The sequence below is a fragment of the Theropithecus gelada genome, chromosome 14, assembly GCF_003255815.1.
Source record: "Theropithecus gelada isolate Dixy chromosome 14, Tgel_1.0, whole genome shotgun sequence".
NCBI classification, from domain to species: domain Eukaryota; kingdom Metazoa; phylum Chordata; class Mammalia; order Primates; family Cercopithecidae; genus Theropithecus; species Theropithecus gelada.
The window spans coordinates 47121045-47133951 of NC_037682.1; the positions used below are offsets into that span (position 1 = coordinate 47121045).

General features: G+C 43.2%; 2 protein-coding genes across 8 annotated transcripts in view; one reads left to right on the forward strand and one right to left on the reverse strand.

Moving 5' to 3' along the window:
* The window catches only part of GTF2H1 (general transcription factor IIH subunit 1), a 53410-nt gene extending 42538 nt beyond the window's left edge, over positions 1-10872 (reverse strand). The window contains exons 1-3 of one of the 4 annotated variants that reach the window (XM_025355492.1): positions 10404-10870; positions 8530-8590; positions 6650-6856 (exon numbers count right to left, since the gene is read on the reverse strand). The gene's annotated coding sequence lies outside the window, so the exon portion shown is untranslated. Of the gene's footprint in view, positions 1-6649; positions 6857-8529; positions 8591-10403 lie in introns of all 4 variants that reach the window. The other 3 variants (XM_025355491.1, XM_025355490.1, XM_025355493.1) reach the window with 3 other exon arrangements.
* Positions 10655-12907, forward strand: part of HPS5 (HPS5, biogenesis of lysosomal organelles complex 2 subunit 2) — a 45895-nt gene continuing 43642 nt past the window's right edge. Inside the window, exon 1 of one of the 4 annotated variants that reach the window (XM_025355489.1) lies at positions 10655-11012. Coding sequence is in view for 1 of the 4 variants with exons in the window: in XM_025355488.1 (XP_025211273.1) it covers positions 11081-11200 (120 nt within the window). In the remaining 3 variants the exon portion in view is untranslated. Of the gene's footprint in view, positions 11201-12907 lie in introns of all 4 variants that reach the window. The other 3 variants (XM_025355487.1, XM_025355488.1, XM_025355486.1) reach the window with 3 other exon arrangements.

Below are 12907 nucleotides of genomic sequence, written 5' to 3' on the forward strand. Positions count from 1 at the left end.
CAAATCCTCCAGGCTTGAGTGTGGCTGTCTGGACTCGAACTGATGGTGATGTCTGCCATGGGCCGGGATGGGGAAAGTTGTGGCACCAATGCCACATATATGCCATTTCTGGTGAAGTTATGACTTTAGTAACCAGAGGAATGGCTAAAATATAATTTAACAATTACGTTTGCCCTGGGCAAATAAGTGAAGCTTTACTGAAGTATTTTTCTGAGGATTAAAACAAATGAAAACAGGCCAAGTGAGGTGGCTTACACCTGTAACCCCCGTGACTTGGGAGGCCGAGGAAGGAGATATTACTTAAGCCCAAGAGTTTGAGACCAGCCTTGTCAACAAAGTGAGACCCTGTCTGTACAAAAAATAGGTCTAACTACATGAGAGGCCAAGGTGGGAGAACTGCTTGAGCCCAGGAGTTTGAGGTGGCAGTGAGCTATAATCACCACACTGTACTCCAACCTGGGTGACAAAGTGAGACCCTGTCTCTAAACAAATAAAATGGGAACAATGAAATACTGGATCTGCCATTAGTTCTTCAAAATAATTGAGAACTTCTATTTGAACATAATGGGAAAATAAGTATTAGGAAGGGGAGTATGGCAGGGATTAAAAACAATAGAAATCAGAAATTCCTATTATAAAATTACAAAAAAAAAAACCCCATCACTTTTTTTTATTTTTATTTTTTGAGATGGAGTTTCATTTTTGTTGCCCAGGCTGGAGTGCAATGGCGTGATCTCAGCTCACCACAACCTTGCCTCATGGGTTCAAGCAATTCTCCTGCCTCAGACTCCTGAGTAGCTGGGATTACAGGCATGCGCCACCACACTCAGCTATTTTTGTATTTTTAGTAGAGACAGGGTTTCTCCATGTTGGTCAGGCTGGTCTCAAACTCTCGACCTCAGCTGACCTGCCCACCTCAGCCTCCCAAAGTGCTGGGATTACAGGTGTGAGCCACTGCGCCCAGAAAACCATCCACCTCTTAAGATTAATATGGCTGGGCACGGTGGCTCCTGTCTATAATCCCAGCACTTTGGGAGGCTGAGGCAGGTGGATCACTTGAACTCAGGAGTTCGAGACCAGTCTGGGCAACATGGTGAAATCTGTTCCCACAAAAAATACAAAAATTAGCCAGGCACAAGGATGTGCTCCTGCAGTCCCAGCTACTTGGAAGGATGATGCAGGAGAATCTCTTGAGCCCAGGAGGCAGAGGTTGCAGTGAGGTGAGACCACACCATCGTACTCCAGCCTAGGGATGAAAGTGAAACCCTGTCTCAAAACAAAACAAAACAAATCACTGGATTAAAAAAATTATTCTTATTCACTCAAACAATGAGTTAGAAATAAAAAATACAAGGGAAAAATGTGAAACCCTGCTTTCTCTGAAGTTGATTATCTCAATTATGAGTAGTCAGATACCCCTTTTATAAGTCTTCACAGACTATTCTATCCCGAAAATAGAAAGGAAATAGGTCAGTGTGAACACATTTATTCAACAAATTTGTACTGAGCCAAGGAGCCTGGGGGCTATCCAAAGATGAATGTCTGTTGATTTCTGCCTTCAAAGATCTTCCAGTGCAGCGAGCAAGTGTGTATATGTGTACTATTTGTTAGTGGATATAAATTAGAATGTATGTGGAGTCCTGATTAGGGAAAAGGAGTCAGGCTGGTGGGAGCAGGGAAAAGCAAAAAGAAAAAGCAGATAAGCTACAAGTCAGCCTTTCTTCATGGTCCAGGACACATAGCCCTCCCGTGCAAATAATTCACAATCTTCCTGTGCCCCACTCATCAACCAGACCCTCAGCTGATAGAAAAATGCAAGTTAACTCACTGCAGCCTTCATGTTATCAGTACTTCACGTAACCTTCTTCAGCAAAAGCACCATCCTATAAAATCCCCAGGAAGCTTTTGTCTCCTTGCAGTCAGTTCTCCGCTTGCTAATCTGCACGTTGCTTTCTTGCAACATATTTTCCTACTTTCTCTAATAAACCTGCCTTTCTTTACCTACAATTGTCCTGGCAAATTCTTTTTACTACTGGTGCCACCAGCCTCAGACAGTTGCTACCTACGACATGAAGTCCCAAAAGGGACACAAAAATATTCCAAGTTAGGACTCAGAGGCAGTTTCTTCACTCAGAAAGCCATGAGAAATGTTTGCCACAGAATTTTTTAAAAGCCATTTTAAAAAACTGAGATACAATTAACAAACCAACAAATGCATAGGTCTTAGGCATTCTGTTTGATGCGTTTTGACAACAGTACATACCCATTTACAATTACCCAAAATGAGACACAGAACATTTCAGTCACCCTTGAACATTCCCTCATGTTTCCTTCAAGTCAATCTCTTTTCCCCAATCTCCAGCAACTATTCTGACTTCTATTACCACAGATTAGTTTTTATCTGTTCTAGGATTTCATATGAAAGGAATCATACAGTATGTACTCCTTTTGTCTCTAGTTTTTTTGCTTAACATGTTTTTTGAAATCCACCACATTGTTGCATATGTATCAGTTCATTCTTTTTAATATATAGTTTGGTTATATATTGGGTCTTGAAGAGAGAACTTCTACAGAGAAAGTAAAGGGAAACAGGTGTCAGAGACAAAGGGAATAGTTTGGGGCAATGGATTGAAACTCTCTAGGAATGAGTAGTCTGCTTAGGATACAGCATAAGGTTCATGATGATCAGTAGGATATGAGGTTGGATGGTTAAGATAGAGGCATACAGTGGAGAAGGCCACCCTATGTGGCAAACAATAGAAAACTTCTGAAGACTTCTGAATAGGGCAGTGATTTGCATTTTAGAAATTAATCTGTGGGCAGCAAGAGAGACTGGAGAGGAAGGGACAAGAAGGACCACTGAAGCAGCAGAATGAACAGACATTGCTGAAGTGCTGAAAGAAGCATCACGGTTGCTTGCCCATACCCCATTTCCGAGCCTTACTGACATGAGCACAGTGGTACCATTTTCAGAAATTAATGAGAAGGAAGAGCAGATTTGAAAGTGAAGATAAGGAATTCAGTTCTGGACATGATGAGTGTGAGGTACTGCTGAGTCATGCAGGTGGAGACAGTCTGCATTATGTGGGCATTTGCAAACGCTAGAATAAAGCCCGATTAGATGACTGCTTTTAATTAAAAAGGAATTTTAAAAATTCCGTAATGTCACAAGCCTAACATCGATTTTCCTCATTTTCAGTTGTGCTTACCTTATCTGTACCTACCTCACAAATGTAATCATAAAATACATTCAAGTTCATTATTTTGTGATTTTTACTCATCACTGAGAATTTCTCCATGTTTTCTTTCAATCCTGTTTTGATATCCACATATCAAATATGATAAAGGATCACAATTCTTAATAAATGATACCGGCCGGGCGCGGTGGCTCAAGCCTGTAATCCCAGCACTTTGGGAGGCCGAGACGGGCGGATCACGAGGTCAGGAGATCGAAACCATCCTGGCTAACGCGGTGAAACCCCGTCTCTACTAAAAAATACAAAAAACTAGCCGGGTGCGGTGGCGGGCGCCTGTAGTCCCAGCTACTCGGGAGGCTGAGGCAGGAGAATGGCGTGAACCCGGGAGGCGGAGCTTGCAGTGAGCCGAGATCCGGCCATTGCACTCCAGCCTGGGCGGCAGAGTGAGACTCCGTCTCAAAAAAAAAAAAAATAAAAATAAAAAAAAATAAATGATACCATCTTTTAACTGACTTATTTGATGTCTTAAGACTTTGAGTTTTCCCTTCTAGAAGTTTAAAAAACTGTTTTAAGACTGTTTAATGACATGAAAAAATACACAAAGAGAAAAAAAAAGCAGGTAGTTTGATTTCATATTCTCTTTTTTTTTTTTTTTTTTCAAGATGGGAGTCTTGCTCTGTCGCCCAGGCTGGAGTGCAGCAGCACAATCTCGGCTCGCTGCAACCTCTGCCTCCTGGGTTCAAGCGATTGTCCTGCCTCAGCCTCCAGAATAGCTGGGACTACAGGCATAAGCCACCACGCCCGGCTAATTCCTTGTATTTTTAGTAGAGATGGGGTTTCACCATGTTCCAAGCCAGGCTGGTCTCGAACTCCTGGGCGCAGTGATCCGCCCGCCTCAGCCTCCCAAAGTGCTGGGATTACAGGTGTGAGCCACCGCGCCTGGCATGATTCCATATTTTTTTTTTGAGACAGAGTCTCATTCTGTCACCCAGGCTGGAGTGCAGGGGCATGATCTTAGCTCACTGCAATCTCTTCCTCCCAGTTCCCAGCAATTCTCCCTGCCTCAGCCTCCCAAGTAGGTGGGATTACAGGTGCCCGCCACCACATCCAGCTAATTTTTGTATTTTTTAGTCGAGACAGGGTTTCGCCATGTTGGCCAGGCTGGTCTTGAACTCCTGATCTCAGGTGATCCGCCTGCCTCGGCCTCCCAAAGTGCTGGGATTACAGGCATGAGCCACCATGCCTGGCCCCATATTCTTTTTTTTTTTGAGACGGAGTCTCACTCTGTCACCCAGGCTGGAGTGCAGTGGCCCGATCTTAGCTCACTGCAACCTCCACCTCCCGGGTTCAAGTGATTCTTCTACCTCAGGCTCCTCAGTAACTGGGGGTTACAGGCGCATGCGACCATGGCCAGCTAATTTTTGTATTTTTAGTAGAGATGGGGTTTCACCATGTTATCAGGCTGGTCTCGAACTCCTGACCTCGTGATCCCCTGCCTCAGTCTCCCAAAGTGCTGGGATTACACGCGTGAGCCTCCATGCCCAGCCTGCCCCATATTCTTAAATTTAAAAAAATCTAAAATTTAGGCTGGGCAGGGTGGCTCATGTCTGTAATCCCATCACTTTGGGAAGCCGAGGTGTACAGACTGCCTGAGACCAGGAGTTTGAGACCAGCCCGTGCAACATAGCAAAATCCTGTTTCTACAAAAACTATAAAAATTAGCTGGGCCTGGTGGCACACATCTGTAGTCCCAGCAACTTGGGAGGCTGAAATGGGAGGATTACCTGAGCCTGGGGAGATGGAGCTGTGATGACGCCACTGCACTCCAGTCTGGGTGACAGTGAGACACTGTCTCAAAATAATATTCTTCATCATCTAGAATTTACCGAATGCTTAATAATGTGTCAGGTGCTAGACTAAGTTTCTTATAGGCATTATCTCAGTCAGTCCCCAGTTAATAATCCCATGAGGTAGGTTCTATTATTAGTTACATTTTGTACATAAGGAACCTGGGTCTGAGAAATCAAGATGCTTTCTTAAAGCATCAGGGAAGCAGCAGAAGTGGGTTTGAATCTGGGTCAGTCTGTCCTTGAAATTCCACTATGTCACTCTGAAAATATATGCGACTGAAGGGACAGACACCAAATTTAATAGTGATTATCTATGGGTGATAAAAATACAGATGATTTAAATGTTCTCTTTTCTGATCTATAAAAAATATGTATTTTATACTAAAGCAGTTATTAAAAAAAAATGTCTTCCCAAGAGTTTCTTCTTTATCAAACCAAATGTTTATAAGGTAACCCAGGAAAGTGTTAGGGGTGCTAGTGTGAGAATCTGAAAACAGTGTTTTCATTTTCAATAGTTTATTATTTTCAATTTCTGTAATGCAGGTGTATCACTTGTACTTTTAAACTAATTTATGAAAGGAAATTTTATAACGTATGAAATCATTAGTTGAAATATTTTAACATTAATTTTCTAGTATTCTTTATAATAAACATGTAACTATGCAATTCTTCTGCCTCAGCTGGCCAACTAGCTGGAATTATAAGCACCAGTCACCACGCCCAGCTAATTTTTGTATTTTTTTTTTTTTTTTTTTTTTTTAGTAGAGATTGGGTTTGGAGGCAGGTGGATCACTTGAAGTTGGGAGTTAGAGAACATATTTTAAAAAGCCCACTCTGTAGAATATGAAACGGGACTGCAAACCATGCAAATTAGGAAACATATGTTTTCAGAAAAATGAATTAAAATCTAAGAAAGATGAGAGGGGAGGATTTGAGGGGGAAGTTGGCAGATACTTTTAAGTATGTTGATACCTCATTATCCTACTTAAGCAGGATAATTTTAAGTATGTCAGTAGTTGGAAGAAAAGCAATGAGCAAGGACAGCTGATAGAGCAAGTCTCCAATTAACTGGGTTTACAGGCACAAATAAAGTTTTAGCATTGGAAAATAATACAAAAACCTTTCTGAGTTGAGAAGGTAAAAAATGCATGAAGACAGAGAAACTGCAAAGTGGAGAATATATTAGAACTGACTATATCAACTGGGAAAAACATAACTTTATTTTTTTTTTTTTGAGAAGGAGTCTTGCTCTGTCACCCAGGCTGGAATACAGTGGCATCATTTCAGCTTACTCCAACCTCCACCCTCCAGGTTCAAGTGATTCCCTTGCCTCAGCCTCCCAAATAGGTGGGATTACAGGCACGTGCCACCATGCCTCACTAATTTTTCTATTTTTAGTAGAGATGGGGTTTTGCCATTTTGGCCAGGCTGGTCTCAAACTCCTGACCTCAGGTGCTCTGCCCGCCTCAGCCTCCCAAAGTGCTGGGATTACAGGCGTGAGCCACTGCACCCAGCCATATCCTCTTATATATAACATATAAAACCATTTATATCAAAATTCATTTATGGGGAACTTTAAGAAATAAAACTGAGATAAATTACTGAACATTGGGCATAACTGATCAACTGTCTCACAGCTAATTTGCTTGGTAAATTTTCCTCGTCATCTGTAGCACCTCTAAATTGTTCAAAGACCAATTTCAGGAGGTTTAATAGAATCACTGGAGCTATCTTACAATGCCTTCTGTGATTTCCAGGTTTTTCTTGAGTGTATTCCTTGAGTGGCAAACACTTCTTCCCAGGAGAACGCTATAAGAGTCATAGAAATTCATGAAAATTATTGGTGTAGGCTACATTTAAACAGATCAGGTCAAAGAAGATCTGGCTTTACTAAAAGACTGCTTACTTTATGAAACAGTCTGTTATGACTTCTTTATTTAAATATCTTCTTTACTTAGCAAGATCTCTAGTAAAGGCATTAATTTATTTGCAGTTAAAAATGTATTTGTCTGAATCTAAATTCATATACCTTGCTCTGAGCCTTTGTACATTCTCTTCCTTTCCCATCAACTGGCTAACTTTCACTCATTTTTTTTTTCAGTCTATGTTAAGCTAAAGTTACCAGGCTAAAGTCTCCTATTATTTTCTTCATGGCACTTACTACAAAATAATTTTTAATGTAATTCTTTTAACATATACATCCCCTGACAGATTTCAAGCTTCATAAGGGAGGGCAAAGGCCACATATATTGGGTTCTCTGTAACACAGCACTCAGTAATACAGTGTTTGGCCTATAGGAAGAGTCCAAGAAATATCAATGACATCATTTAAGATCTTGCTGTTAAAAGAATACAATCTTTTGGTAAGACATAAGACGAAACCTCTGCATATACATCCTTGCCTAAACTCCAAGAACCACTATAGTTCTCAATTCACAGATCAATGTATCATTTCTCATAGAGATTCTAATAACTGGATCTTGCACTTAAAAGGGAACAGTGATAGGGAAGAATTTGAACTGGCTGAACACAAACCTTTACATTACTGCACTTCTGCATTTCCATTACCTACACCCCCTTTTCCAATGTGCAAGAGATAAATGGAGGAGAGGAGATAGGGAGCAACAAGTGAAAGAGAAATCATCCTCTGAAAGGAGGATTACTAGAGAGCACTGTTACATCTGCCAGCATACAAAAATGGAGATTTGGAATGCCGCTTGCCATCAAGCAATCCAAAAGTATTTTAACAATTCAGCATTAAAGGGAATAACTTTGTAAGTATGCAAAGAGTGACCAAAATGTACTGTTTTAAGGATAATTTCACAGACAAGGAAGATATTAAGAAGAATAACTGATGTGGCAATTTTAGGACTGAGCACTTGCACATTTTACAGCAGTGCAGGGAAGAGGCAGGAGAAGGAAAATGCGACAGAGATGCATGACAAAGGAAAATATGCTCATATCTACTAATACTGCATGGTGACAAAAGCATATTACCAAAATTGAGAGAAGAGTAATCAGTTGGTAATCAAAGTGGTGAAAAGAGGAACTACTAGGTCAATGGCTGATACTGCCACCCTGAAAGCAGGAAAGAGAAAGGAAGGGCGCAAAGACATCTCTATCAGCAGTATCCATAAGGCAGAGATAAATGGTAGCCAAAATGCTAGGAAAGCTCAAGGGATGCCAGAAAATACTCTGATGGCAGGGAATAAAATAGCATAGAGAAGCAGGTTATCAGAGGGCAGGACACACGGTACCAGCAAGAAGTTACAAGCCTTGAGAGCAGTACACACAGGAAGCATTCACAATCGAGGACTGGTGCTGGTCCCTGGTAGCCGGCTTCACTACTTTTAACTGATTCTTCTCGCACACTGCACCAATTCTCCTAGTATTTTTCAAAAGACCTCTCTGAATTTGCTTTTTTTCCCCACATTTGTACCGCAATGTGCATTTAATATTACTTAGGAGAGACTCAAACTTACCAATCTGCTGCACTGCTACAAGTCGGCTGAGTGTCCTGGTCAACATAGTGAAATCCCGTCTCTACTAAAAATACAAAAATTAGCCAGGCGTGGTGGCATGCGCCTCGGTCCCAGCCACTCAGGAGGCAGAGGCAGGAGAAGCCCTTGAACCCGGGAGGTGGAGGCTGCAGTAAGCCGAGATCGCGCCATTGCACTCCAGCCTGGGCAACAAGGGCAAAACTCCGTCTCGGAAAAAAAAAAAAAAAAAAAAGTCGACTGAGTGAGGATAGCAGACCATCTCTTTTTTCTCCTTTCTGAATGAGGGGCTTAAGCCTACTAACAGGTACAAAGTTCTCTCCAGAGTCTAGTCCTTCTGTGAGCCAAAGGTCTGCTACTAGAGGTTACCTTCCCTGCGGTTGTGACCTCTCCATCTCAACTGCTCTGGTCTTTTCTTTTTTTTGACAGGGAGTCTCCCTCTGTTGCCCAGGCTGGAGTGCAGTGACTCACTCGGCTCACTGCAAGCTCCGCCTCCCGGGTTCACGCCATTCTCCCGCCTCAGCCTCCGGAGTAGCTGGGACTACAGGGACCCGCCACCACGCCCGGCTAGATTGTTTTGTATTTTTAGTAGAGACGGGGTTTCACCGTGTTAGCCAGGATGGTCTCGATCTCCTGACCTCATGATCCGCCCGCCTTGGCCTCCCAAAGTGCTGGGATTACAGGCGTGAGCCACCGCGCCCGGCTGGTTTTGTCTTCTAAAAAATCTTAAGTTTGGCAACTTTGGCTTAATTACCTAAGTCCAGTTCAGTGGTTTTCAAACTGTGTTCCAAGGAGATGCCTCTAGGATATAGGCGAAGTGGAGTGGTGGGGCCTGGCTCTCTTAAACTTAGTTCCACCAGAGCATGCTGCTTTTTATATATTGGGTTCCAGGTAAAAATTCATGGGGAGAAATTGTTTCACTCCTTTAAAACGTTTGAAAATCACAAGTCTGGATATTGGTTTGTATGGAGTCAATACTCACTGCAAAGCATATTTCATTCAAACCACTGTTGGTTTTTTTTTGTTTGTTTTTAAGACCTGGTCTTCGAATGGACGAAAGGTGTATTTTTTATACCTCCTTTCCCCGTCCCCATTTTACTGACGCTAAAAGGAGAGTTTAGGAGTCATTTGGGGCCAGGCACTGTGGCTCATGCCTATAATTCTAGCGCTTTGGGAGGTCTAGGCAGGAGAATCGCTTGAGCCCGGGAATTCGAGGTTACAGTGAGCTATTATCACGGCACTGCATTCCAGCCAGGACGACAGAGCAAGACCGTGTCTCTTAAAAAAAAAAAAAAAAGTCACCTCCTTATTCAATTTGGCCTTTGAGAACACTGGGGGATATACAAAACAATTATGTATATATCCAGGTACTCACGGTCTATTTTTCATCATTTCACCACAACCAAATGACCAAAACTAGGAATGTGTGGACTGGCCCATGTGTTAAGAAGGTTTTTAAGAGAGGTAAGATTGACAGGTGGAAGCAAAAGGTGTGCAGACACCAAGGTGAGAGCTTTTCTCTTACAGAATCCCAGACTCAACAGCACATTTCCTGACGGGAAGGGCTTCTCTGTCTGGGAGAGGCCTCCACTTCATTCTCATAAGCCAAATCTGATCCTGGCTTTGGGTAAACCTGCTCTCAGTGGAAGAGCAGGCTTCCTTTAGACAAGTAGATTAGGGGTCGCCTCTTCCTCGCCTCGGGATAAGGGCAAACAAGACGGTAGGCTTGGGCGTTGGGAGGACGCCGACAGCGACGCTGGGAAAAGGGGTAGAATCCACGCCGTCCTGTGGCCCCCAGGCCTGTCAGATCCTCACCCGCCCGCCCGCCCGCCCGCCCGCATTCTTCGGTCTAAACTTACCAGGTGGAAGCCACAACTCCAGACAGGAAGTAACTAACTGGGTTGGATCTGGTCGAGTTCCGCTGCGCTTCTTAGAGCCGCTGCTGGGAAGAAGCTGAAACCCAGTGGCTGCAGGAGTTGCCACTGCCTCTGTTACTGGGTGGTCTCGGCTCCATCGCTGGCTGCGAGGAGTCCGAGGGCACGTGACCGGAAGTAGCAAGGCGGGCCCTAGGCACGTGACTCAAGAGCGCGGCCGCCATGACACCTTCCGCTAGTTCCCTCCCTCCCCCACGGTTTCCCGCCTGTTTCGTTTCCTCTCTCCGGTTTCGAGCGGCGAAGGGTCCTGGGATCCTGGCCGGCCCAACCATTTGGCCTAGAGCTCCTCTGGTTCCAGTCGGCGCCGTGTCTTCAGCCTGCAACGGCCCTCCGGCTCCAGGCCGTAGAGAGCGTAATCGCGACCGCGACCTGAGGGGGAGGGACTACGCGCAAGCAGGGGGCGTGACTCGTCACGTGATGAGGAAGTGCCGTTAGTAGCGTTGTCTCGGGTCCGCGGCTCTCCTGGATGACGTCAGCAAGGAAGGGGAGGAACGGGAGGTGAGACTGAAGTGCATGTTCTGCTGTTAGTGGGCGGTGAATTCCCCGGCGCTAAGTCGGAAGCCAAGATCCGATCCACTGAGAGCTGCGAGGTACTGGCCTGGATGTGGTGGAGCTGGGTTGGGACCTCCGGGCTGCTGGTCTGTGAGCCTGGCTTTGAAAAATTGGTTACTGGGTCTCCTCTCAAGAGATCTCAAGATATTAAAGTTACTGCTGTTAAAAAGGTAGTAGTTCCACTAGGCAAGGAACTTTTTGTGGGCAGGGATTGTATTTTGTTCATCCTTGTGTCTCTAGCGGTGTGTTCAGGTCCTGGAACATAGAAGGCACTCGAATGTTGAATGAATGAATGTATGAATGAGTCAGTCGCCATTTGTCTGTCTGAGGCAGAGAGTTGTTTTCTGATCATTTCTTCTTAGAAAGATCCCCTTGTGAAAATGAGACAGTCGGCAACTTCTCCTTCTCATTTCTTCAATTTTTGCTCTCGTATTTCTTTCTCCTCTTTTCTTCCACGCACCTACTGGGGCAAAAGAGAACATATTTGCATTTGATGTGTGAGCAACAAACACTGAACTATTTTACGATAATGGGAAGATGATGAATTGGATTCAGGAGACGTGTATTCTTATCTCAGATATACCATTGATGAGCTCTGTGGTCCTTGGGCAAGCCAGTCTTCCAAAAGTTGTTTCATTTACTTTGGTTAAGCATTTGTCGTCAACTTGTATGTTCTTAGTTTTTGGTAGAGTCACTTCACAGAAGTAACATTTAAACTCAGCTTTGCAGAAAGATAGGGTTTTGGTAAATGGGGGAAGATTCCATAAACATCATGTTTTAAACCATGGAGGCACAGCAAGTTTATAGAATGAAAGAGAAAAAAAAGAGTTGAGTCCAATGTAGTTGGAGAATAGGAGAGAGGTTAAGATGGGAAATGAAGAAATAGAGCTATTGAAGGCTTGTACAGTATTAAGTACATACTTTTAAAACTTTATTGTGGAAAATTTCAAACGTAGACAAAAGTAGGATAATAAAATGAACCCTCATGTACACTTAACGCAACTTGGGCAATTATCAGCATTCTGCTGTTCCTGTTTATACTGTTTGTACATTTCTAGGTACTTTTTGTATCCACTGTTGCATTTGATTAATAGCAGCTTTCAATTTGAGCTCAGTTCTACTATATGTAGCTACTGGCTAAGAAGATTTTGTTTATGTAAACAATTTCTTTGGGTTTTAGTTGACCACTTGCTCTGTTGAATCAACGGTGTAACACGGCCACTTAAACACAACTAATACTATTTTAGGTTGTAATATAGAAACTTAGTGTCTAGATCCAGGAAGTTAGTGTTTCTACTCTATTCTGGGCTCATCCAACTGCTTAAGGAGTATTATGCTCAGCACTAGGCACCTCATTTTTAGACAAACTAAAGTACGTCTGTAGAAGGTTGACTGGAACAGAGGGTTGGAAAATGTCATGTCAGGAGTGATGGAGGAACTGGGAATGTTAAATTTTTAGAAGACCTGATAAGACTTTTGAAATACAGAAGGATTGTTTTGGAAAGAGACAGCTCATTCCCTTCAACTATAGAAGCTACATACAAATAGGAATAATGGTAGAGCTATAAGTGATCAGGCTTCAGCAGAGTATTAAAAAGAACCTTTTAACAGTGAGCCCTGTGGAGGACTGGAGTTGGCAGCTTCATGAGAGTGAGTGTTTTCTTTCCGTTGCTGAAAGTGTTCGGGGACCTAGGGCAAAACTAATTTCTGAATTAGGTGGACATGTTCACTGAATTACCTATGAACCTGTCTCCATGTTGAGAATTCTAGGAAATAGGGCTCATGTGGGATCTTGAAAGCTGGATACATTTGGGTAAGAAGATCTGGAGGGGAAGCAGTCATTTCAGGGAGAGTAAACATAAATGCGTAAAGTTAGA